The following is a 25,249-nucleotide window of genomic DNA, read 5'->3' on the forward strand; positions in this document are numbered from 1 at the left end:
GGTGTCTACCATGCTTAAAGTGAAAAAACTGCTAATTATTGTAAAGGGTGTAGAATATGATCCTAATATTTCTATAAAGCAAAGAGTATAAATATTTATATATGCTTGATAGGACATACAATAACTTGCTAACTGGGGTGACCTGGTCAGGGAGGGGATGGGGAAATGGCCAGGCAACTTTCACTTTCTAGTTCATTTTCTATATTTGCTGTACCTTTGTATGGAGCACACAATTTTCACAATTAAAACTCAAAACAGCTTCATTTTGACACAAAAAAGAAAGTTATAGGAGACACTGAGAGCAGGGCAGGCCCTCGCCATCATCCCTCGAAGCCCTCTGGGATGCCACTGCTTTCCTCTGCCCCAAATTCCCACACCAAAGTGGCAGGACCCCACCCCCCAGGCCACACACATGTGGATGCTGGGTAGCTGGGCTGGCCTCTCTTCAGCAACCCCCTTCAGTCACCTGTACACGACAGAGGCGCCACCCCCGGCCACCATGGTCCAGATCCTCCCCTTGGGGTTCAGCAAGGTCAGCTTCAGGCTTGCCCCACTTTTGGCATCTAGGTCTGCAATGTAGGCTTCCTGGGGAGCAGAGAGCAACAGGTAGGCCCTCGGGGTGCCCCCCTTACCAGGTCCCAGATCCTAGGATCCCTCCCCGCTTTCCCTGGAGGCACACGAAGAGGTCACTAATCACTTTAATGGGGTGGGAAAAAGGGGCTAATCAGGGCCCCACATGCCTTGAAGACACTTGATGGCATCTCCAAGTACCAAAACCACCCTTAGTCACAGTCACTGCCTGGGGACAAACTTCCCATCTCCCTTCTCTGATGTCAAGTCCTTGGCCCTCTGCCTAAGTCCTGAGCCTCACCATGTCCCTCTGCTTAACCGTGACCTCACCCCAGCATCTGCCTGCCCAGCCCATCACATGTCCCCCACCACCCCAGGACTCCCCAGGCCAGACTGTCTCCCAGCCCAGCCTCTTCCCTGGGCCTGGGGTACTTCCCAGAAAGCCCAACCCTGCTGTGAAGACTTCTCAGAGGACAGAGTGGGAAAGAGCAATTAAAACTCCCAGTGAGAAGCCGAGAGAACGACCTTCCGTCAGGATTAGGGGGAGCCACTTGGAATCACGGAGAGGCAACAAATCAAGTGAAGAGTCGAGGGAGGCTGATTGAGAGAGAAATCTAAAAGGATTTCTGGCTGGGATTCAGAGGCTTGGCTCACCCCCACCCCCACCCCACTGGGGTTTTAAGAAAATTAAATGCTTCTCGGTCTTCCTTTCCCTGCCAAATAAACAGCTCATGAAGGGGGGCCAAATGCACATCAGAGATGAGTCACCTCCCCACCGCCCTCCCCCCAGTCCCCATCTCCTCTCTAAACCAGCCTTACCTCTGGATATGCCTCCCGCCCGAAGGGGGGAGGGAACTCGATGTCACCCCACTTCACTTTGCAGATGTAGTCGGCAGTGGCGTCCACCTTGGCCGCCAAGTCAAGGACATAGACTCCATCTTTGGTCACTACTTCAAGGGGGAGCAGAGGCAACCATCAGACACCGGCTCTGGATAGAGACGACCACCAACCTCCAACCCTTCCACAAACATCGCTCCCATGGTGGTCCATTCAGGCCTCAGAACTCTCTAAGCTCAATAAGAAACCAGAGTGGCCCTTATGGAGACAGAGCGTTTCTCCATTAAAGGCAAAACAAATTCTACAAGGCCATTTCCCTCTCCCTAACCTACAGGTAATGGGACATGGAGGTCTGTATTAGTTGCCATGGCAATTTTCAAACATCTGTACAAAACGCCACACTCCCTGCTTTGAATATCTAACCATGCGCAAACCCATGGTCTGGCCACTTTTTAAAAGTGTTTAAAGGCACCTGTTGCTGACAGAAGACCCCCCACCGGCATGCACATCTATGTCTCCCAGGGCCTGGCTAGGGGAAGCCACAGTGTCAGGTGGAGCAGGAGCCGCGGGGTGCACTGGACTCTCAGTCAGCAGGATTCGTTTATACTACCTCACTGGACACCCATCTTCCTCCTCCCCCAGGGCCATTTAGCTGATTGAGTTAGCACAAGGCCATCTGGTCCATTAGAGGGGCTGCATCCTCAGCCAGAATGATTTGATTTCTCGCCTTCCTGGACTTTGCCCTGAGAAGTCCTGGCCAGAGCCAGCCCACACCACTCTCCCCCAACACCACCTGCTTCCTTCACATCCCAAGAGGCTGAGAACAAGCTCTTCCCAGCGTCAAGGGTTAATGATTGACCAACTCCCACAGAGGGAGGCAAGTGTGGGGCCTCTGAGTGCACCAGGAAGAATGAAGGGCCAGAGGGTGAGAGCAGTGCAGAGGCTGCCAACCTCCTGCTGTCAGACAGCCTGACCTGGCATGAGGAGCAGCAGCACACAGTCAGATCAAAACCAGGACTTCTGGCCGAGCGTGGTGGCTCACGCCTGTAATCTCAGCACTTTGGGAGGCCAAGGCAGGCAGATTACCTGAAGTCAGGAGTTCGAGACCAGCCTGACCAACATGGTGAAACCCCGTCTCTACTAAAAATACAAAAATTAGCCGGGCGTGGTGGCGGGCACCTGTAATCGCAGCTACTCGGGAGACTGAGGCAGAAAAACTGCTTGAGCCCAGGAGGTGGAGGTTGCAGTGAGCCGAGATTGTGCCACTATACTCCAGCCTGGGCGACAGGACAAGACTGTCTCAAAAACAAACAAAACAAAACAAAACAAAACAAAACAAAACAGGACTTCCCCACTTCAGAGCAAGTTAAGACCAAAGAGAGGCTGGAGTTGACTAAGAGAACTACAGTCTTTTGAGAGCTCAGAAACAGGAACTGGCACTAAATGAGCATGGGAAGCCCTCCTCTTGTGCACATCTGTCTTGTGCTGCCCTCTAGCAAGTGGGAGTCTGGTTGGGACCCTTGCCCCCTCCCAGCCTAGCACACCCAGTTACCAAGGGGATTGATCTCGAGGTAGGTGAAGTACAGGTCCTCGTAGAAATTGAAGAGGCCGGAGATAAAACTGGCCAGAATTCTAGAGGTGGGAGGGAGAGAGGGACAGTTCATCGATCAGGGAGCAGCTCGGCAGCACCCCAGGCGCCCCACAGCAATCTCACTGCCACTGACAGCTCCATTTCCCGACACGCATCCCGCCGGCCCGTCCATCTCCTCCGCAACCCCTGCTCCCTGGACATCGCTCTTCAGCCACTGAGGCGGAAAGGAGCTGTCAGGAGAGAAGCTGGAGGCAGAGGTGTCAGACAGACAGGGGCAAGGAGGTGAGAGATGCTGGTGGCATATTTCAGTCTGGTTGCGAGCCAGTCCCCGCCCTGCATCCAGCTGTCTTCCTCAGGACAGGGCTGTGCCTACCACCTGACACCCAGAGAGGAGACCACTCTGCTCTCCCTGGTCTATGCCCAGAGCCTGTCAGTCTTCTCATCCCAACTGCCACCTCCCTACCGTCCCTTTTACTCAACTCTTTCTTGTCTTCAGGGGCGTGGACCAACAGGTGTTTTTTGATGTCCTCAGGATTCAGTTTCTCATCCACGCCAACAAGTAGCTTCTGGGCCTTGGCGTCCACATCACCCACGTCCACACCCCCCTCGTGGTGGAACAGGACGTAGTCCCCTTCTCGGGTGGCATAGATGCAGACATAGAACTCCTCCGCCTTGCAGGTGAAGAGACGGGATAGTGGGATTGGGGTTGGGGGGTGAAGCTGGTGAGGGGCACTGAACTGGGGAAGATTGGGGGGGTCTACCATGTACTGGGAGAGGAAACCAATCCCCATTGTCTCATTTTCTAAAACCCAGTAAAAAACATTCATCCAGAGACTTGTCTACCATCTTTTCCCCAAGGATAAGCAGAAGAAGCCACTAACTCACTGGCTGACGGTCCAGACTAAATCAGTGTGACTCCAGCTGAGGAATGGGGCCCGCCTGCAGGTCGTTCTCATCCCTGCGCTGGGAAGTTCCCTTTGTTACCAGTCCTAACTCCTCCCTGCTGCAGACCAAGTCCTTTCCTTCCCCTCTGGACTCCTGAGTCCACAGCACCCTCAGATCCTCAGTGCAGCTTCAGGGACCCTGGTCCCTCTGACTGTCCTCATCAGCTTGACTTCTTTCATCATGTTACGGCAGACAAACCCAAGGTTCCAGGAGGGAGAAGACCCAGCCTGGAGCCGCCTCACACATACCTGACTGTGGGGGACGAAGGGCTCGATCAAAAAGTTCTTGAGGAAGCCTGTGGCCTTGCCAACCTACAGAAAAATTGAGGGAAATGAAACTCAGAGGGATGGCACGTCTTGCCCCCAGGGCAGAAGGAGGGACTGCACAGAGGCGGTGCCCAAGCACCCCCACCACCACACCCAGCAGAGAGACTTTTTCAGAAAAAATGGGGTCACAGATCCCTAAGCTCAGTAAGTCCTCATGAGATGCCCTTTCACCCCTTGCTCTGATGCGAGCTGTGCCTTGCCCACTCTTGGCCTCCTCTGGAGGGTGACACAGGACCTGCATAAGGGAAAGGGCTCCAACAAGTCACGGCTGTGGCAGAGCTTGAAGGGGAGGGGAAACCGGGTAGGAGGGAGTGACCATTCTGCTTCATGGGCCTTGAGGAAGGCACAGTGACTCAGCCTCAGGACATGGGTCCAGGAGCGGGGAACGGGTGGAGAAGTGGGGAGCCAGGGCTTAATCACGGAAACTTCTCCACACAGACTCTCCTGGCTAAGGACCACAGGCCTGCAGAGCTAATCAGTTTGAGTGATTCCCTGGCGGCAGCCACGGCGAGACAGCCCTCATCCCGGTAAGTCCCAAACCCCCCCGCCCAGCCTGTGCGTCACTGCTGAGTCAGGGACCAGACAGCAATCCATCAGAGGTAATGAGCCGCTCCTGCTGGCCCAAGGCTGCTGCCAGCTCAGATGTCTGATGTCCCCCACCCTTCCCTCCCAGAGGCCAGCAGAAGGAAGCAGGATGTGCTCCCTGGGGACGTGCTCAGCATCCCTCCCTCCCATCCCACCATCCTCTCTCCAAAGGCCTGGGAACTCAAGGGTCAGGGCGCTTCATGCCCGGGTCCATGTGCAACTTCAAGGATCCCTCTTTACCTATGAAGGCTAGAAACTGGGAAATTAACATTAAGGGCTACTCTGAGGAAGCCCAATGAGGGAGGAAGACATCTCCATCACCACCTTCATTGCTATACCCGAGGCAGTCAAGGAAGTTCATCCCTGGTACAGCTTCACCCCAGAGGAGCACCAGGCCCTTCAGAACCACGTGCTCTACAGAGCCAGCTGTGGATGGCACATTCTTCCCAGGCTAGGCCAAGACTCAGTCCCACTCCCTCCCTCAGTCCTCCAGCTCCCTTGGGGAGTGAGAAGAAACATAATTTTATTTCCAGGCATTTCTTAGCCTTCCTAAACCATGCTTCACTCTCTCTCATCTACGTGGCTGAAATTCATCACCAAGCTGGGAGAAGTCAGTCATTGAATTTGGGCTTGGTGGCACATATCTGTAGTCCCAGTTACATGGGAGGCTGAGGCGGGAGGATTACCTGAGGCCAGGAGTTCGAGACCAGCCTGGGTAACATTCGAGACCCTATCTCTACAAAAAAAATGTAAAAAGCAGTCTGGCATGGTGGCATTCTCCTATAGTCCCAAATACTAAGGAAGCTGAGGTGGGAGGATAACTTGAACCTGGGAAGTGGAGGCTGTAGTGAGACATGAATGTGCCACTGCACTACAACCTTGAATGACAGTGTGAGACCCTGTCTTAAAAAAATAAAGTAGGCCAGGCACAGTGGCTCATGCCTATAATTCCAGCACTTTGGGAGGCCGAGGCAGACAGATCACCTGAGGTCAGGAGTTCAAGACCAGCCTGGCCAACATGGAGAAACCCTGTCTCTACTGAAAATACAAAATTAGCCAGGTATGGTGGTGCATGATTGTAATCCCAGCTACTCAGAAGGCTGAGGCTAGAAAATCACTTGAACCTGGGAGGCAGAGGTTGCAGTGAGCCGAGATCCGGCCATTGCACTCCAGCTGGGGCAACAAGAGCGAAATTCCGTCTCAAAAAAATAAATAAATAAAAAAAAATTAGCCAGGTGTTGTAGCATTGTAGCCCCAGTTAATCAGGAGGCTGAGGTGGGAGGAATGCTTGAGCAGAAGACATCGAGGCTGCAGTCTAGCCTGGGCAACAAAGCGAGACCTGTCTCAAAAATAAATAAATAAAAATTTAAAAAAGAACTGAATTTACTCTTCAACGTTATTAACTATCACATCCTAGGTTCTTGACCCAGTATGTCCTTCTGCCTACATGACTGTGTGTCTGCCTTTTTCATATTTTTTAATCCACTCCTTAAGTACACATGCTATCACAAGCTACCATAACCCTTCCTTTTTGGAAACTGGAAAGAAAGGAGTTCCTAGAATGGGGCTGGGAGTGGTGGCTCATGCTTGTAATCCCAGCACTTTGGGAGGCCTGAGGTCGGGAGTTCCAGACCAGCCTGACCAGCACAGAGAAATCTCATCTCTAATAAAAATACAAAATCAGTCAGGCATGTTGGTGGATGCCTGTAATTCCAGTTACTCGGGAGGCTGAGGCGGGAGAGTCTCTTGAACCCGGGCGGCGGAGGTTGCGGTGAGCTGAGATCACACCACTGCACTGCAGCCTGGGCAACAAGAGCAAAACTCTGCCTCAAAAAAAAAAAAAAAAACAAACAAAAAACCCTCAGACCAGGCCGGGGGCGGTGCCTCATACCTGTAATTCCAGCATTTTGGGAGGCTGAGGCGGGCGGATCACAAGGTCAGGAGTTCAAGACCAGCCTGGCCAATATGGTGAAACCCCGTCTCTACTAAAATTACAAAAATTAGCCTGCCATGGTGGCAAGTGTCTGTAGTCCCAGCTACTCAGGAGGCTGGGGCAGGAAAATCGCTTGAACTGGGAGGCCAAGATTGCAGTGAGCCAACATCACACCACTGTCCAGCCTGGGCAACAGAGCAAGACCCTGTCTCAAAAAAAAAGAATCAGACCATTTCCACCTGGCTCTTGAATTATACTGAGGTTACCTCTGTGGCACATCTTGCCCAAACCAATAAAAGAAAGAAGTTTGGAATATGAGGGAGCTGGGAATGGTCTCAGTAGGCCCAAGACTGGGCCTACTGCTGGTGGCTACCTGACTGGATCAGCGCCACAGGACTTCTGTCTTCCCTGAGCTACAATGAGACTGGCTGTGGGGGTGATCCACAGAACTGCTGACCTGGAGGCGACCATATTTGCTTCTGTTACCACACACGTTCACCCTGACCCCATGCCCACTCACTGTAGCTTCCTGTCCCAGCCGTGGCTTCAGCCAGGACTTGACCCCATCCAGAGTGAGGTTGACCCCAACGAGGCCAAGTTTTCCACGACGTTTGATCAGCTGGTCTGGCTTGACTACCAAGTTCTGGAACGAGAGCGGTTTGTATTTAGAGTGAGGAAGAATTAGATAAAGGATAGTATTTTGGAGATCCAAATAGAGGACAGCAGGGATTGACTTCCCATTCACTCTGCTCCAAAGCCAGCCCCACCCATCCTTCAGGGTCAACTCTTGGATGCTTCCCCCACCTACCCTAGCCAATACCTTGCTTTTGACAACCAGGTATCTAGAGGCATTCGTGCCTAGATGGAGCCTGGCACAGAGGAGGCACTCAGCAAATACCTGCTGAGTGAATAAGTGATTCCCTACCCTCCCTATGTGATACATTAGCTTCTTCATTCAACAGTAAGCCCCTCAGAATATGGACCAGAACCCGTGTTCCAAAGAGGAAAACAGAGAGACAGAGCCTTGGGGCAGCAAGGAACCTTAGATATCATCTAGTCAACCCCATCCCTGTGCCTGAACCCTGTCTACAACAGGCCCGCCAGCAGCCCCTAACCACTCCTCATACATCTCCAGGGCCAGGAAACTCCCTCCATCCCCTTGTGGTAAGCTGTCTCCTAATGGGAAGAAACCCCACCACTAGTCCTAGGCTTGCTCTCTGGGCCCTGCCAGGGAAATCTAAGAGCTTTCTAACAATGGCCCTGCAGAGATCTCAAGAACGGAGCCTCTATTCCATGCTGACCCTCCAGGGTCAGGGCCATTCTTCACAAAGTACAAGGTCACTCTTCCTAACTGCCTTGATACATTCCTGATCTACTCCACTTAGGGAAGGAGAGGACACATACCTACTTTTTACTGAGCACCTACCATGTGCCAGGCACCAAGCAGGCTAAATGCGTCTTGCTAATCCTTACAGCTCAGAGTGAGCATTATCCCACTGGAGAGATGGGGAATCTAAAACTCAAAGAGGTGAAATGGCTTGCCCCAGGCCACATGGTTAATAGACACGGCTGTGATTTAGACACCAGTTTGTCCAGTTTCAAGCCCATGGCAGGGTACACCATGCTGGGGTACCTCAACATGCAGGGCTCAGCGTGAACACAAACCCCGCTCAGCCCATGGCATGCTTCCCACAGCTGCTGCCGGCAGCCTCCAACCCCGTGACCCCATCCGCATCTGCAACAAACCAATGGCTTTCTCTTCCTCAGACCCCGTTCGTGGAGGCAGGGCTCACCTGGCTGAGCAGCCAGGGGTGGTCCTGCAGCAGGCGGGCCCAGTCTGTGTCAGGAGTGACCCGAGCATACTTGAACCGATTCTGGATGGCTGAGGTGGTGCAGATGAACTTGTAAAGGAGTTCTTTGCCCGTCTGCTCTGAAATTGCCTTGGCTGACATGGCTGCAGAGGGACCTGCTCTACCTGTCTGGGAGAGAGCAGCTGGTCAGAAGGGGGCGGGCGGGTGGAGGCACTATCTTCCCCAGCAGGACAGACCCACTTCCAGTTGCCCCCAGACAATAAAACCAGATCTCAGCGTTTCTCAAGAGGAAGGAAAGAAGGCTGTCCCAGTAGGAAGGATGGAAGAGAGATATCAAGCAGCACTTTTGCCAGCAGAGGAAGAAGATCCAGAGACAATGGGTGAGGGAAGATAGAGAAAAACAAAGGTGCCATTTGCCCTGGGACTCTTGCCTCACCCTGCCCCATTCCCTCTAGGCAAACTAGCTAACCCACAACCACACTCATCCTGGAGCAAAAGGCAGCTGGCTAGGAGGCCAGAAATACCGGTGCTTTGACCCAAATCTGAGTGCTGGTCCCATTTGATGTGGGCAGAGACATTGAAACACCTTTCTGTTCTCTGACCAGTGCAGAGTACGGCTGGAACTGCAAAAGGCTAGCCTTTCTCTCCCTACAGGTTTCATCTCCGCCACACCCAGATTTACCCCTACACATACCCTTACACAGCACCAGGCCAATGGCCAAGCCAGCAAGTTTACTTAGCCTCAAACAGGGTCACACCCCCAGGTCTTGGTTAGGAGGGGAGCAGGGGAGGGGGGAGGATCATCACAAAGCTCTTTTCTCCTCTTTTCTCCCGGACACTAGCCTCCCAACCCTGAGTATGGGGCAGATACAGGGCAGGGAAACTGACCTTTAGTACATCCCACCCGCCCCACTGAGTCATCCAGCTGCTAATTTAGAGCAAAACTCACTAAAGCAAAACAGAGGCCTCTCTGGGGACCACCCTGTAGTGGTCACTTCTAACTGAGCCAGACTGAGAGGAGGAGGAGGAGGAAGAGGCAGAAACCATCTTCCATCACATGTATAAGGAAACTCATCTTGGAGTTCGAGGCTACAGTGAGCTATGATTGCACTGCTGCACTGTAGCCTGGGTGTCAGAGCAAGACCTTGTGTCTAAAAAAAGATAAAAAGAAACTCATCTCATATGAGCTCTGGGAGGTACACTGAGATTTACAACCCCATTTCTGAGATGGGGAATAAAATCTCAGAGGGGTTAGGATAACTCACCCAAGAAGCCCACCTAATAATAAGCAAGGTGTGACACAAGACTCGAACCCAAACCCTCTTACACCTAGGTCCCCAGAAAAATCCACACCAGCCCGAGAAAAGACCATTTTTCCAAGAGCCAGGCCCATGTGTCCTTTTCACTTCAAAGAGTCTATGACAAGAATTTCGTCATCTCCCCTCCCCACCACTCTGTCCTGATACATCCATTCTCCTGTGGGCAACTCAAGGAGTGAGCTGGGGAGGGGAATAGGGGGAGGCGGATATGGGAATTCAGGCCAAGAGCTTGACTTGATCAGGAAAAGTCACTCCCGTCTCCCCCACCAAGGCCCAGAGGCAAAGCTGTTGAATTTGCTGGGGGAGAAAAAAGTCAAGTACAAATAAAGGAGGGCAGAGTAAAGGAGCAGGCTGGTTTACACGTGCTGGAAGCTGGGTCTCCATTCCCAGTTCAGAGAAGGCCAACATTCCAGGGGCCACGTTGCGCCCCCTCCCAATCAGCCAGGCTGGTGGGGTTTCAGGTTCTAATCCTGGCTTGGCTGCCTCTGTCAGCCTCCCAGCTAGTATCCAGCATGGCACAATGGGTGTATTCAGCCTGGTATCTGCCTAAAGCGGGGTAGCTGGGAAGGGGCTCAGAGATGTTCCCTTTTCTGGCCTTCCCCTGGAATTACTTGAGATTCCTTCTCAATGTAAGTTTCCAGAGACGCCCGGACCAGCCCCACTGCCCCCACGGTCCTCCACCCCCCACCCACTGCTCCATTTCCCAATCTTCTTGACTCAGACCAGAAAAACTGGTCCTGAAATGGAATGGGTACACCCCCCATCCCTCTTCCAAAAAGAGTGCAGCCCAGGGCAGATCAAGGCACACTCAAGAGAGGAGGGGGCAGTGGCTGACCATCCTCAGCAATTCAGACTCCTTCCATAACTCCAGGGGAAAGGAAGTCCCTGGGCAATGCCTCTCTAGAAGAAAAAAGTCTGAGACTCCCGGTAAAACAGTCCCCTGAAGCTGGCACCTCCAAAACAGACAAAAGACCCAACTTTGGAAAGGACAAGGGAGAGAAAACAGACCCCTGCAGCTGAGAAATCAGTTTTCTTGAGACCCAGATCAAATTTCAGGTCCAAGAGTCCATCTCCATAGGGTCTTTGGAAGGAAAGGATAGGAGAGAAGATACAAGGGGATGACACACGATAGAAAACAAGATTTGCCAGTTTACCAAAACAAGAGATTTGCCACTAGAGCATTCTGGCTTAGAGAGGGTAGGTTGAGACAAGGAATATATACAACATAATAAAAAATGGTCTCTGCAAATTCACCAATACAGAGAAGGCAAACGGCTCACAAACCCAGGGAGTGGACTCAGCAGAGAAAAATCGCAACTTTAATGGTTCAGTGAGGTCTTTTTTTTTCTTTTTTTTTTTGAGGAGTCTCGCTGTGTCGCCCAGGCTGGAGTGCAATGGAGTGATCTCAGCTCACTGCAACCCCAGCCTCCCAGGTTCAAGTGATTCTCCTGTCTCAGCCTCCTCAGTACCTGGGATGCATGCCACCACGCCCAGCTAATTTTTTTGTATTTTTAGTAGAGACGGGGTTTCATCATGTTGGTCAGGCTGGTCTCGAACTCCTGACCTCGTGATCCACCCGCCTCAGCCTCCCAAAGTGCTGGGATTACAGGCATGAGCCACTGTGCCCAGCCTTCAGTGAGGTCTTAAAAGTCTCTCTAAGGCAGTGGCTCTTACCCTCTTTGAGTTCTCAGACTCTTGAGAGTGAAGAAAACCCCAGAAAAAGGTACACAAATCCAATTGTGCATATCATTTCAAGGTGCTCACCTGTGACAATGATCCGATGGCCCACAGACTGACCACCAGTTAAGAACATTTGTGGCTGGGTGCAGTAGCTCACGCCTGTAATCCCAGCACTTCCGGAGGCCAAGGAGAGCAAATCACGAGGTAAGGAGTTTGAGACCAGCCTGGCCAATATGGTGAAACCCTGTTTCTACTACAAATACAAAAATTAGCCGGGCATGGTGGTGCACGCCTGTAGTCTCAGCTACCGGGGAGGCTGAGGCAGGAGAATCGCTTGAACCCAGGAGGCAGAGGTTGCAGTGAGCCGAGATCCACCACTGTACTCTCCAGCCTGGGCAACAAAGTGAGACGCCATCTCAAAAAAAAGAATATTTGCTCCAGTGGAGTGAGCAAATACCTACAAATACCTATCTGGGTTTGGGAACTTCCCTCCCAACATCTTAGTCTGCCTCCACAGTAGCTGAATGTGCTGTCAAACTAGTGACAGATGATTGGGCTGAGCTTGGACTCCAGGAACTGTTACTTGGTAACAGCTAAATGTGTAAACCATTTGGGGGAAATCATGCCAAGGAACCTGAACACATACACACATTCTCTAAGGGTGGGGCCTTCTGAGCTGAATGGGGTCTTTTCTGCAGACGGGTGAGTGACCCAGGATTGAGTTCACTTTTAGCAGACACTGAGAGAAGCGACCCACACAGGAGGCTGAATGAAAGAGGGCTGTTCCCCAGGACACACCCCTGGGACACAGCCATTGGAAGGGAATTACCGGGGATGCTACTTAGGGTGCCTCTGGGAAAGACAAAAACACTCATTTGAAGGTTAGTATCTGCAGGATTGGGATTTATTGATTGATTGATTGACTGATTGAGAATACAGGCAATCCCTGGAGGAAATTCTAAAGAGGCAGAATTCTGTATGTGCCTCCTACTGCGGCAGACATAGTGTCAGAATGGGGATGGAGCCATCAGCTGCCCAGTGTCTGAGGGCTCTTCCCACTACCACCCCGCAAGCTGTTTAGGAAGGTTTCTAAAAGGTGAAAATCGCCCCTTTGGGCAACTGGGACCTACCAGCTGTCCCTCACCCCACATTTTAGTTCAGTTGAGCCAGCTGAAAACACAGAGCAAAGTTAAGGGTGGAGAGGAGTAGGTGAGCTGACCAAACTGTGCTGTGTACTTTTCCTTATCATCTCTTCCAAAATCCTCTTCCCAGGAAGACCTCCAGGGACCCCGTAACGGCAGAACTCCTTGGCACTGCACGGTATCTGCCAAGGTTGGAGAGGGCGGCAGGCGCTGGGACTGGCCCGTTGCCCGGCTCGACAGGAGGGCGGCGGCAGCAACCTCCAGCCCCCTGAGGTCCTTTCCCCGGCCAGGCTTGGCCTCAGCTCAGGGGTGGGGTGGTACCCCGGCCATCTGTCGCTTAGGGGCTGGACTCCACGGCACCTCCAGTGCGAGGAGGGTCCTTTCTGCGAGATTTCAGTCCTAGCGGCGAGACGAGACGAGGCCTCGGGCACCCTGGCCCCGCGTGGCCCACCCCGGAGGTGCTCCCAGCTCGTTCCCTCCACTTGGGCGTGGAGCTCAATTCTGTCCCCACAGAAGCAAGGGAAGGGCCTGAGCCCGGCCAGTGAGGGATCGGAGTGGGACCAGTCGCTACCGCTTTCTCTACTTCCCGTCCAGGCATCCGATGGGGGAACCCGGATGGGGCCAAAAGGCGGCCCGATGAGCCCGAGGAGCCTCAATAGCTGTGCCAGGGAGGGGCGAGGCGCGCCAGGAGGGGGCCCATGCAATGTGGGAGAGGGAGGAGAAGCACGGACCGCGGCAAGCCCCGTGCAAACTCCCAAGAACTGGAATATGTGTGTACCGCGCGGGGGGAGGGGAGGGGCGTCGACACGCGGCCACCGGCCGGGACCCCGGGCGAAGGCTAACCTAAAGCTAAGACCCTCAGAACTTCCAAGCAGGTGTAGGGAGGGCGCGTGGGCACCGAGCCCGCGTCGGAGAAGGCGGTTCCGGGTTGGGGAAGGGAGGCAGGAAGCTCCTAGGGCGAGCGGGTTCCAGCCAGCGAAAACAGCCTCCCATGCTCACCTCTGCGAAAGTCCCTACGCGGCACTTCCTCCACAGGCCCGACGAACCCCGCAAAATCCGGAGCGCTCCAGCAGCCGGTAGCTTCCCGGGATCCGGCTTTTGTCCCGGCCCAGCCGGGCTTCTCCCCGCCCCCATCAGCTCACGGCGAGAGCGGCCCCGCGATTGGCCACACGCGTTCCCTAGCCTGAGCGCCAGGGCTCCTCCCAATTCGCTGCCAGCGTGGCCCCACCCCACGAGGGCGGGCCCCGAGGCCTGCTGGGACTTGTAGTCCTGCTGGCCCGTCCACCGCCTCTTGGGAGCCGGCGGGGCCGGGGCGGGGCCGAGGGCGTGGCCCCGGATGGGGAGATGGGTCGGACTAGGCTAACAGGAGAACGTGCGGGGCTGGGGGGCTGTGGCCTGACCGCTTGGGGGGCTGGAAGGATTGCCACTCGGGGAGTTGGGGGAGGGGAGGATGGGATGTTAGTCCAGCTGGCTGTAACGCAGCTTTGGGACCTGGAGTCCCCTTGCTCCCTCCCTTGGGAGAAACGGACGTCTGCATTTGCGCCGCACCGAACCCGACTGCTTAGACAGTCTCTTTAAGCAGCCGTGGCTGGCAGGCCGCTTTCCATTAGCACGTGGCGCCTCTCCCCTCCCTGGGCCGATGGGGCAAGGCTGAGCTGAGGCTAATAGAGCATACTTCTCAGTGTGGGATAGGGCAGGGGCCGCGGTAAGCAAGTGGTGCAGGCACAGCGCCGTCCGTCCCACTCACCTACTCGCCTCAGCACGGATTAGGGCGGAGCTAGGAATTCAATGAGAGATTCCAGCGCAGGGCTGGAGCCATCTCTGACAGTCTCTTGCTCCCACTAACCCCAGGCTTAGACACTGTAATGAATGAACTGCTGTCTCCCCCTTCTCTATTACCTGAGACAGATCGTATTTTCCAAACCAAAAACTGGGACATCCAGTCTGACAGGTGCTGGTGAACTTGTGGGGCAGAATACGTGAAATCAGTCCTGGAAATCAGGACATGTATTTACCACTCTGACATGCAGGAGCCTCCCTCCCTACTTGCACCCCAACCCTGTAGGTCGGAGCTGCTCCCTAAGCCTAACAGCTGTCTAGCTCCAGGAAGGAGGCCAGAAGCATCCACTGACCGGCTCAGGTGAAGAGGTCAGTCCAGAACGTAGGGAAGCAGCAGGCCTATGTCCCTGCCAAGCACTTTGGGTCATACTCACACTGCAACAGTGTTGCGACACTTCCAGACAAAATCTTCTCCAAGACCCCCTCTCCCAATCCTGTTGCTGCCAGGAGTAAGGTAACTGAACTTGCTACCCATGCCTGAACCAAGTGTTATCTGATGATGTCCTTTCTGGTCCCTTCCCTCCCATTCATCTTTTTGAAATAGCAGTTCCTTATTACCTATCTTCTCTTGTTCTAAAATGGGGGTGGCCAGGCATGGTGGCTCACACCTGTAATCCCAGCACTTTGGAAGGCCGAGGTGGGGGATCACTTGAGGTCAGGAGTTCAAGACCAGCCTGGCCAACAAGGCAACACCCCATCTCTACAAAAAATATAAAAATTAGCCAGGCATGGTGGCACACGCCTATAAATCCCAGCTACTCTCGAGGTTGAGGCACGAGAATCCCTTAACCTGGGAGGTGGAGGTTGCAGTGAGGCGAGATTGCGCCACTGCACTCCAACCTGGGCGACAGAGGGAGATTCTATCTCAAAAAAGAAAAAAAAAAAAAAGATACACTCCAGGCAAGGCATGCTGTCTCATGCCTGTAATCCCAGAATTTTGGAAGGCCAAGGCAGGCAGATTGCTAGAACCCAGAAGTTCAAGTACAGCCTGGATAACATGGTAAGACCGCCTCTGCCCCCCCACCAAATCTCTGCAAAAAATAAAAAGTCGGGGTGTGGTGGCTCACGCCTGTAATCCCAGCACTTTGGGAGGCCAGGGTGGGCAGATCACCTGAGTTCGAGGTCAGGAGTTTGAGACCAGCCTGGCCAACATGACGAAACCTGTCTCTACTAAAAATACAAAAAATTAGCTGGATGTGGTGGCACATGCCTGTAATCCCAGTTACTCGGGAGGCTGGCTGGGAGCAGTGGTTCATGCCTGTAATCCCAACACTTGGGGAGGTTGAGGCGGGCGGATCACAAAATCAGGAGATTGAGACCATCCTGGCTAACAAGTGAAACCCAGTCTCTACTAAAAATACAAAAAAATAGCTGGGCATAGTGACACATGCTTGTAGTCCCAGCTACTCAGGAGGCTGAAGCAGGAGAATCGTTTGAACCCGGGAGGCGGAGGTTGCAGTGAGCTAAGATCGTACCACTGTACTCCAGCCTGGGTGATAGAGTGAGACAAGGAAAAAAAAAAAAAAGGATGCAGTCAGCCATGACTGCCCCACTGAACACCAGCCTGGGTGACAGAGTGAGACCCTGTCTCAGAAAAAAAAAAGAAAGACAGATACACTCCTGGGGAAATGGTCATCCAGGCGGGACATAAAATATCATAAACTCTTTGAAGGTTAATTTGGTAATATCAATAAACATTTTAAATTCACTTGCCCTTTGGTCCAGTAATTCCATTTCTAATAATTTACCCTTCAGATATACTTGCATATGTGCATGATAAAGATAGGGATCTTTGTCTATTTTCTTCATTGCTGTATTTCTAGCAGTTTAAATAGGGACTGGTACATAGCAAGTACTCAGTAAATGTTTGCTGAGTGATTGTCCTCCATTTAGGTGTTGCTAGGCCTAAGTTTGACTATTCCTGGGCAGGAACAACAAAAAATAACTCTCCAGGGAGTGAGGGAGGAGAGGTGCTGGCCCGAGGGCCCATGAGCCAGCCACTGAGGTTTTCCAGTTCACTCAGTGGTCTCATACCAGGTCTCTGCCCCCAACCCCCAGCCTCCTCAAGGAACTCTCTCGTTACCCCACTATGCATCCACAGAGGTTCATCTGCCCCGAATTAATAAATCTAGAACCCATCTTCTCATCATTCTATTTTCTAACTTAAAAGCTCTAAACCAGGCTGGGTGCAGTGACTCACACCTGTAATCCCAACACTTTGGGAGGCCAAGGCAGGTGGACTGCCTGAGCTCAGGAGTTCAAAACCAGTCTGGCTAACATGGCAAAACCCCCATCTCTACAAAAAATACAAAAATAAAATAAAAGCTCTAAACTTTCTTGATCTTCCCATTTGAATCACATCTCCCTCCTCTTCTAGACCGGACTAGAGGACAGGTCCATATCAGAATACAGAGGATTACAGGCACCATCTCCACGCCCAGGTTTTGGGCATTCTACCTGGGTTCCAGAAGCCTAAAACTGGTTAAGGACTTCCTCCTAGATTTGGACCAATTTTAGTTAATATTTATTGAGCACCTACTATGTGAAAGGCATACTACTCACAGCAACCACTTAAGCTAACTAAGTGTTTTTTTGTTTTTTTTGTTTTTTTTTTTTTTTGAGACGGAGTCTCGCTCTGTCGCCCAGGCTGGAGTGCAGTGGCCCGATCTCGGCTCACTGCAAGCTCCGCCTCCCGGGTTCACGCCATTCTCCTGCCTCAGCCTCCCGAGTAGCTGGGACTACAGGCGCCCACAACCGCGCCCGGCTAATTTTTTGTATTTTTAGTAGAGACGGGGTTTCACTGTGGTCTCGATCTCCTGACCTTGTGATCCGCCCGCCTCGGCCCCCCAAAGTGCTGGGATTACAGGCGTGAGCCACCGTGCCCGGCTTAACTAAGTGTTTTCATCATTTTGCCTATGATCAACTAACCTAATGATCTTCAGACTCCAAGTCCTTGGGCCTGTACCCTACAACCTGCTGCAGGTGAGTAAGAGGGAAAGATCCTATCCAGTGGGTCTCCTTCATCTGACTGTAAGCAACCCAAGGCCTAGGAGAGTGCCTTGTTCATTTTGGCATCCCCAGTGCCTAGCATGGGACTGGGCACATATTAAGCATTCACTGTAAACATGACTTTTAAAAGGCTCATTGGCCGGGCACGGTGGCTCACGCCTGTAATCCTAGCACTTTGGGAGGCCGAGACGGGTGGATCACAAGGTCAGGAGATCGAGACCATCCTGGCTAACCCGGTGAAACCCCGTTTCTACTAAAAATACAAAAAAATTAGCCGGGCGTAGTGGCGGGCACCTGTAGTCCCAGCTACTTGGGAGGCTGAGGCAGGAGAATGGCGTGAACCCGGGAGGCGGAGCTTGCAGTGAGCCGAGATTGTGCCACCGCACTCCAGCCTGGGCGACTGAGCAAGACTCAGTCTCAAAAAAAATAAAATAAAATAAAAGGCTCATATAATATGTGAATGAAAGAAAGCAATTGTAGGGGAAGAGTAGGGAGAGGAGGGAGGAGATGCAGCCTGGAGAAGGGTCTATCTAAGTGTTCAGTTCTGCCATTTTTTTTTTTTTTGGAGATGCAGTCTCATCCTGTAGCCCAAGCTGGAGTGCAATGGCGCAATCTCGGCTCACTGCAACCTCCACCTCCCGGGTTCAAACGATTCTCCTGCCTCAGCCTCCTAAGTAGCTGGAATTACAGGCGCCCGCCACCATGCTCAGCTAATTTTTGTATTTTTAGTAGAGACAAGCTTTCACCATGTTGGCCAGGCTGGTCTCATACTCCTGACCTCATGATCCACCCGCTTTGGCCTCCCAAAGTGCTGGGATTACAGGCATGAGCCACCACGCCCGGCCCAGTTCTACTACTTTTTTTCAAATGCATTTTCTGTTTATACAGAGTATCCAATTCTAAACCCACCTCTCTCCTTGCAACAGCCCAAGACAGGAGCTTCCAGCAAAGCCCCATCATCATCCACCCTGTGAAGAGCCAAGGATTCTAACTTCCGCACCACTCACTTTCGCCCAGTACTGACCAACCTTCCATCAGAGCAAAGGGCCTGTGTGTCCTGGGGAAGGCTCTCCAGGGAGATGCAGCCAGGGCCCCTCTCTCTAACCTGACAGAGGCTGCCTGACACCAGGCAAGCTGGAGGGATGGCCAGTTCCACTCCTGGGCAGCAGCTATCTCTCTGGGGATGCAGCATCTGTGCTCAGGGAATAAAGTTTCTCCATGCAGCCCAACCAGGTCCAGGCTGGCACCTTCCCAGAGTCACCCCCACTCCATTCTGACTCTCTCTCAAAAACTGCCACTGCCTCCTCCCCACCAGGTGTGTTCCTATACAATTCCCTCCTCTTTCAGGAAGAACCTGTGCAGCCCCTCACACACACACACAAATCACTTACTCTTGACTTTTACATATGACACGTTTAACCTTATCTCTGAATGAGTTTATTAATATTATTATTATTATTTTGAGACAGAATTCCGCTCTTTTGCCCGGACTGGAGTGAAGTGGTGCGATCTCAGCTCACTGCAACCTCTGTCCTCCGGGTTCAAGCGATTCTCCTGCCTCAGCCTCCAGAGTAGCTGGGATTACAGGTGCCCGCACACGGGGTGGTGGAGGTTCAGTGAGCCAATATCCTGCAACTGCACTCCACCCTGGCCAACAGAGCGAAACTCTGTCTCAAAATAAATAAATAAGTAAAAATAAAAAAATAAAAGGAGTCTTCTGGCTAGGCATGATGGTTCATGCCTGTAATCCCAGCATTTTGGGAAGCCAAGGCAGGACGATCGCCTGAGCTCAGGAGTTCAAGACCAGCCTGGGCAACATTGTGAAACACCTTCTCTACCAAAACAAACAAACAAACAAACAAAAACAAAAACAAAAAAACAAAATTAGCAGGGTGTGATGGCATGCACCTGTAGTTCCAGCTACTGGGGAGGTTGAGGTGGGAGGATTGTTTGAGCCCAGGAGGGCAGAGGTTGCAGTGAGCTGAGATTGTGCCACTGCACTCCAGCCTTTATTCAGACATTCTGTCTAAATAAATAAATAAATAAATAAATAATCTTCTGACTGTTGTGTTGAGAAGGAAGTGGGGGAGGGTAGGCCAAGGAGACCCACTTAGAAGGATGATGAAGTAATCCAGGAGAGAGATGATGAGGGCTCATAGTGAAGGCAGTAGTTACCTGGAGAGGGAGCTGTGAGTGGGGAGGGGCCTCTCATGGGACCCTCTGCTAGCAATATGTTTCTTGATTTACCTGTGTGCTGACTACATGGGTGTACTTTTCTTTTGAGAGAGAGAGTCTTGCTCTGTCGCCCAGGCTGGAGTGCAGTGGCGTGATCACAGCTCACTGCAACCTCTGCCTCTCAGGTTCAAGTAATTCTCCTGCCTCGGCCTCTGGTATAGCTGGGATTACAGGTGTGTGCCACCACACCAGGCTAATTTTTGTATTTTTGGTAGAGATGGGGCTTCACCATGTTGGTCAGCCTGGTCTTGAACTCCCGACTTGAGGTGATCTGCCTGCCTCGGCCTCCCAAAGTGCTGGGATTACAGGAGTGAGCCACCACACCCGGCCAGACATGTATGTTTTATGTATGTTTATTTACTTATGTTCTATTTCACAATAAAAGAATAAATAAAGCAATAACTTGAGGAACCCAGCTATAAATGGCTGGGACATGCTGGAATCCAATTCTAGCACTCTTTACCCTGCTAATCCAACCCAAGGCATAGACCCCAATCTGGCTCACTTATATCCTTGTGCTGTAGCCTGGAGCAAACCTTGTCATTTTTCTCAGCCTCAGTGTTTCATCTGTGAAACCAGGAAACTACTGACTGGCTCTTTACCTCACTAGGGTGTTGTGAAGCTCACAGTGCTTTATAAACTGCGGAAAAGCACACATTATGATTGGTATTTTATTGTTTTTTGTCGTTTTGTTTTTTTTGAGACGAAATCTCGCTCTTCTCCCCCAGGCCGAAGTGCAGTGGCACGATCTCGGCTCACTGCAACCTCTGCCTCCCGGGTTCAAGCGATTCTCGTGCCTCAGCCGCCCGAGTAGCTGGGATTACAGGTGCCCGCCACCATGCCCGCTAATTTTTATATTTTTAGTAGAGACGGGGTTTCACCATGTTGGCTAGGCTGGTCTTGAACTCCTGACCTCAGGTGATCCACCCGCCTTGGCCTCCCAAAGTGCTGGGATTACAGGTGTGAGCCACCGTGCCCAGCCTTACTGTGTTTTCAAAACAGCTTTCCTGATATATAATTAAAGTACAATAAATTGCACATAAAGTATACAATTTGATGAGGTTTTTTGGTTTTTATTTGAGACGGAGTTTCGCTATTGTTGCCCAGGCTAGAGTGCAATGGCGCCATCTTGGCTCACCACAGCCTCTGCCTTCTGGGTTCAAGTGATTCTCCTGCCTCAGCCTCCGGAGTAGCTGGGATTACAGGCATGTGCCACCACGCCCGGCTAATTTTGTACTTTTAGTAGAGACAGGGTTCCTTCATGTTGGTCAGGCTGGTCTTGAACTCCCAACCTCAGGTGATCCGCCCGCCTCAGCCTCCCAAAGTGCTAGGATTACTGCTTAAGTCACCACGTCCGGCCAATTTGATGAGTTTTAATATATGTATATACCTGTGAAACAATTACCACAATCAAGATAATGAACATATTCCTCACCTCCATGAGTTTCCCTGTATTCCTTTGTAATCTACCCCTCACTTCCCTACTGCCGTGTTCCCAGGCAGTTAGTTTGCATTTTCTAGAATTGTATTTTATTTGAGATGGGATCCCACTATGTCACTTAGGCTAGAGTGCAGTGACCTGATCATAGCTCACCGTGTTAGGCAGGATGGTTTTGATTTGCCCACCTTGGCCTCCCAAAGTGCTGGGATTACAGGTGTGTGCTACGGCACCCGGCCACATTTAAATATTTCTAGTTAGGCCAGGCGCGGTGGCTCACGCATGTAATCCTAGCAGTTTGGGAGGCCGAGGCGGGTGGATCACGAGGTCAGGAGATCGAGACCATCCTGGCTACCACAGTGAAATCCCGTCTCTACTAAAAACACAAAAAATTAGCCGGGAGTGGTGGCGGGCGCCTGTAGTCCCAGCTGCTGGGGAGGCTGAGGCAGGAGAATGGCATGAACCTGGGAGGCGGAGCTTGCAGTGAGCTGAGATCGTGCCACTGCACTCCAGCCTGGGCGACAGAGTGAGACTCCGTCTCAAAAAATATATATATATATAAATATATAGATATAGATATAGATATATATTTCTAGTTAATTTTTGTATATGGTATGAAATAAGGGTCAAGGTTTAGACTAGGTGTGGTGGCTCACGCCTGTAATGATAGTACTTTGGGAGGTTAAGGCGGAATACCTGAGGTCAGGAGTTTGAGATTAGCCTGGCTAATACGGTGAAACCCTGTCTCTATCAAAAATACAAAAATTAGCCGGGCATGGTGGCACACACCTGTAGTCCCTGCTGCTTGGGAGGCTGAGGCAGAAGAATCGCTTGAACCCAGGAGGTGGAGGTGGCAGAAAGCTGAGATCACGCCACTGCACTCCGCACTCCAGCCTGGGTGACACAGTGAGATGCCATCTCAAAAAAAAAAAAAAAAAAAGAAGCTGCTGGAATTCTGATTGGGACTGCATTGAATCTATAGATCTCTTCCTTGCAGGAGGTTTTTTTTCTGATTAATCCTGATTGCTCATCAATGAGCCCACCTTAACCTAGAACAGGACCGGTTTCACTGCAGGTCATGTTGCTGCTCCTTAAACACCCTGTGAATGTACACACCTCCAGCTTTTGCATATCTTATTTCCTTTTATTTATTTATTTATTTTTTGAGACAGGGTCTTGCTTTGCTACACAGGCTACAATGCAGTGGCCCAAACATGGCTCACTGCAGCCTTGACCTCCCAGGCTAAAGTGATCCTCCTGCCTCAGCTTCCTTAGTAGCTGGAACTACAGGCACACACCACCACACCCAGCTCACTTTTGTATTTGTGGTGGAGACAGGGCTTCGCCATGTTGCCCAGGCTGGTCTCGAACTCCTGAGCTCAAGCAATCCTCCCACCTCAGCCTCCAAAGTACTGGGAGTACAAGCATGAGCCACCACGCCTAGCCCTCATTCTCCACTTACGTCCACTGGGCACCACCCTACTCACCCTCAGCTCAAATGTTACCCCTCTATGAAGCTGTCTCTAACTCATCCCAGACCCTGGCTGAATCATTCATTTGCCTGGGTTTCACACCACTTTGTCCTCATCTCCCTCACAGGCACACAGAACCTTTTTTTTTTTTTTTTGAGACGGAGTCTCACCCTGTCACCCAGGCCGGAGTGCACTGGGGCGATCTCGGCTCACCGCAAACTCCGCCTCCCGGGTTCACGCCATTCTCCTGCCTCAGCCTCCTAAGTACCTAGGACTACAGGCGACCGCCACTGAACTCCGCTAATTTTTTGTATTTTTTAGTAGAGACGGGGTTTCACCATGTTAGCCAGGATGGTCTCGATCTCCTGACCTCGTGATCTGTCTGCCTCGGCCTCCCAAAGTGCTGGGATTACAGGTGTGAGCCACTGCGCCCGGCTAGAACTTTTAATTACTAGGTAATATCACTTTAAGTGGCCATTACTTGTTTATACCTCTTTCTCCCCTATTAGATAGAACTCTTTCAAGCAGGGATCATATTATTTTTTATCTTTTGAATGAAACCTTTTAAGATAATCATAGATTCATATGCAGTTCATAAGAAATAAATACAAAAGAGATCCCATGTACCCTTTTCTCAGTTTCTCTCAATGGTAACATCTTTAAAAACTTTAGTACAATAACAGAACCAGAAAATTGACACTGATACAATCCACTGCTCTTACTCAAATATCCCCAATTTTACATGTATGCCGTGCGTGTGTGTGTCTGCATTTGTAGTTAAGGACATCTTTTTACTATTTAAACTTTAAGAACGACATTAGGACGTTTTGGAAGTAACGTAGTAAAGGCAGTTAAGCAAGCGACTTAGAGTATCGTTGGAGCCCAGAAGAAGCCCTAGTACACTTTTGGAGGAGTGATGATGGTGAGGGGGAATGGGGAAGGACGTCAGAATATGCCTTGGTCAAGGCCCGCTACTAGCAGCTGCTCAAATAACTGCATTAAATTACGTTGAACCCAACGTTATTTTCCATGGTTTCTTATGCAAATCCTCGCATCCCTAAGTGTTCCATTATTTTCATATTTATTTGGCAGGTGGAACATTCGAGGCTGGGAGCCCTTACATGCCCCGCGAGAGGTCACGCAGTTAGGAAGTGACAGGAGTGAAGTCGGCCCAAGTCCGCTGACTCCAAGCCCCGTGCTCTCTCCCCCTAATGACGGTACGCGGGGCACATATCCTTACCACGTATGCCTTATCCCTATTCGGAACTTTGCCTCCAACCCTCTTCTTGTTTTCTTGGCTGTCTTACAAGGCAGCCTTTTCACGCAGCAACTCCAGAGAGAACCGACGGAGCGTGCAACAGCAAACACTAAGGAGCTCAGCCGCCGGCCACGCACTCATCACTCCCTGGCCCGGTGCGCCGCAGAACTAGCGCACGCGCACGCCGGCAGGTTGCGCCCAGAATCCGGGCCCTTGCCAGACAGGGACGGAACCGGAAATCGCTGTACGTCTCACGGTTGCTAAGAGACGGAGCTTCCACAAACCAGAACCAGATAGAGGTTCTCCAGCTTTTCTTCGATTGTCTCTGCTTTAGCGTCTCTAAATCCGGTCACCATGTCGGACCCCGAAGGCGAGACCTTGCGAAGCACCTTTCCCTCTTACATGGCGGAAGGCGAGCGGCTCTACCTGTGCGGGGAATTCTCTAAAGCCGCTCAGAGCTTCAGCAACGTGAGTCGAGCTCTCAACCTATCCATCACCCCGTCACCCGTCACTTTTTTTTTTTTTTTTTTTTGAGACGGAGTTTCACTCTTGTTGCCCAGGCTGGAGTGCAATGGCACGGTCTCGGCTCGCCGCACCCTCCACCTTCAGGGTTCAAGCGATTCTCCTGCCTCAACCTCTCAAGTAGCTGGGACTACAGGCGCCGCCCACCATGCCCGGCTAATTATTTTGTATTTTTCGTAGAGACGGGGTTTTCACTATGTTGGCCAGGCTGGTCTCGAACTCCTGATCTCGTGATCCACCCACCTCGGCCTCCCAAAGTGCTGGGATTACAGGCGTGAGCCACTGAGCCCGCCCCAGTCACCTTTTGATTGCAGATAACACTGAGGTCTTGATGATGCCTGGAGGACCCTATTGTTTGTATTATTCACTGATTGTTGATGGACACACTGCTGTCACAGATAAGCCCTGTGCTTGGCCATTTTCTACGAATTCCCACTTGCGATCTCCATTCTCTACGTTAACAGTGACCTCTTCCTCTTTTTTACTTAAATGTTTCATGATTAACCGGCCTCCTCCCAAAGAGCGGCCTTCACTGCCCATCATTTGCTGGCAGATTGGATGGGAGGTTGTGTGCAGAAGCTGCAATGTCTCCAGCACACCGTTACTTATAAAAGGTGGACAGTAAGCAACATATTATTATTATTATTACTATTAATTTTGAGACAAAGTCTTGCTCTGTCGCCCAGGCTGGAGTGCAGTAGCGAGATCTCAGCTCATTGCAACCTTCGCCTCCCTAG

At 51.6% G+C, this 25,249-nt stretch overlaps 2 protein-coding genes across 12 annotated transcripts in view; one reads left to right on the top strand and one right to left on the bottom strand.

The window, feature by feature from the left end:
• The window catches only part of ACLY (ATP citrate lyase), a 63,747-nt gene extending 39,593 nt beyond the window's left edge, over nt 1-24,154 (bottom strand). For 2 of the 6 annotated variants that reach the window (XM_074019576.1, XM_005584205.4), the window contains exons 1-8: nt 23,973-24,154; nt 8,581-8,766; nt 7,308-7,430; nt 4,192-4,254; nt 3,479-3,669; nt 2,960-3,039; nt 1,390-1,520; nt 467-585 (exon numbers count right to left, since the gene is read on the bottom strand). In XM_074019576.1, coding sequence (XP_073875677.1) covers nt 467-585; nt 1,390-1,520; nt 2,960-3,039; nt 3,479-3,669; nt 4,192-4,254; nt 7,308-7,430; nt 8,581-8,739 — 866 coding nt within the window. In that variant the 5' untranslated portion in view covers nt 8,740-8,766; nt 23,973-24,154. Of the gene's footprint in view, nt 1-466; nt 586-1,389; nt 1,521-2,959; nt 3,040-3,478; nt 3,670-4,191; nt 4,255-7,307; nt 7,431-8,580; nt 8,767-13,738; nt 13,875-23,972 lie in introns of those variants that run through there. The other 4 variants (XM_065532378.1, XM_065532377.1, XM_005584207.4 and 1 more) reach the window with 2 other exon arrangements.
• Nucleotides 24,155-24,245: 91 nt separating this feature from the next.
• ODAD4 (outer dynein arm docking complex subunit 4) overlaps nt 24,246-25,249 on the top strand; it is a 41,439-nt gene continuing 40,435 nt past the window's right edge. For all 6 annotated transcript variants that reach the window (XR_012425846.1, XR_012425848.1, XM_074019637.1 and 3 more), the window contains exon 1: nt 24,246-24,458. Coding sequence is in view for 2 of the 6 variants with exons in the window: in XM_045375949.2 (XP_045231884.2) it covers nt 24,345-24,458 (114 nt within the window). In the remaining 4 variants the exon portion in view is untranslated. The remainder of the gene's footprint in view (nt 24,459-25,249) is intronic.

This window comes from Macaca fascicularis, chromosome 16 (assembly GCF_037993035.2).
Source record: "Macaca fascicularis isolate 582-1 chromosome 16, T2T-MFA8v1.1".
Classification (NCBI taxonomy): domain Eukaryota; kingdom Metazoa; phylum Chordata; class Mammalia; order Primates; family Cercopithecidae; genus Macaca; species Macaca fascicularis.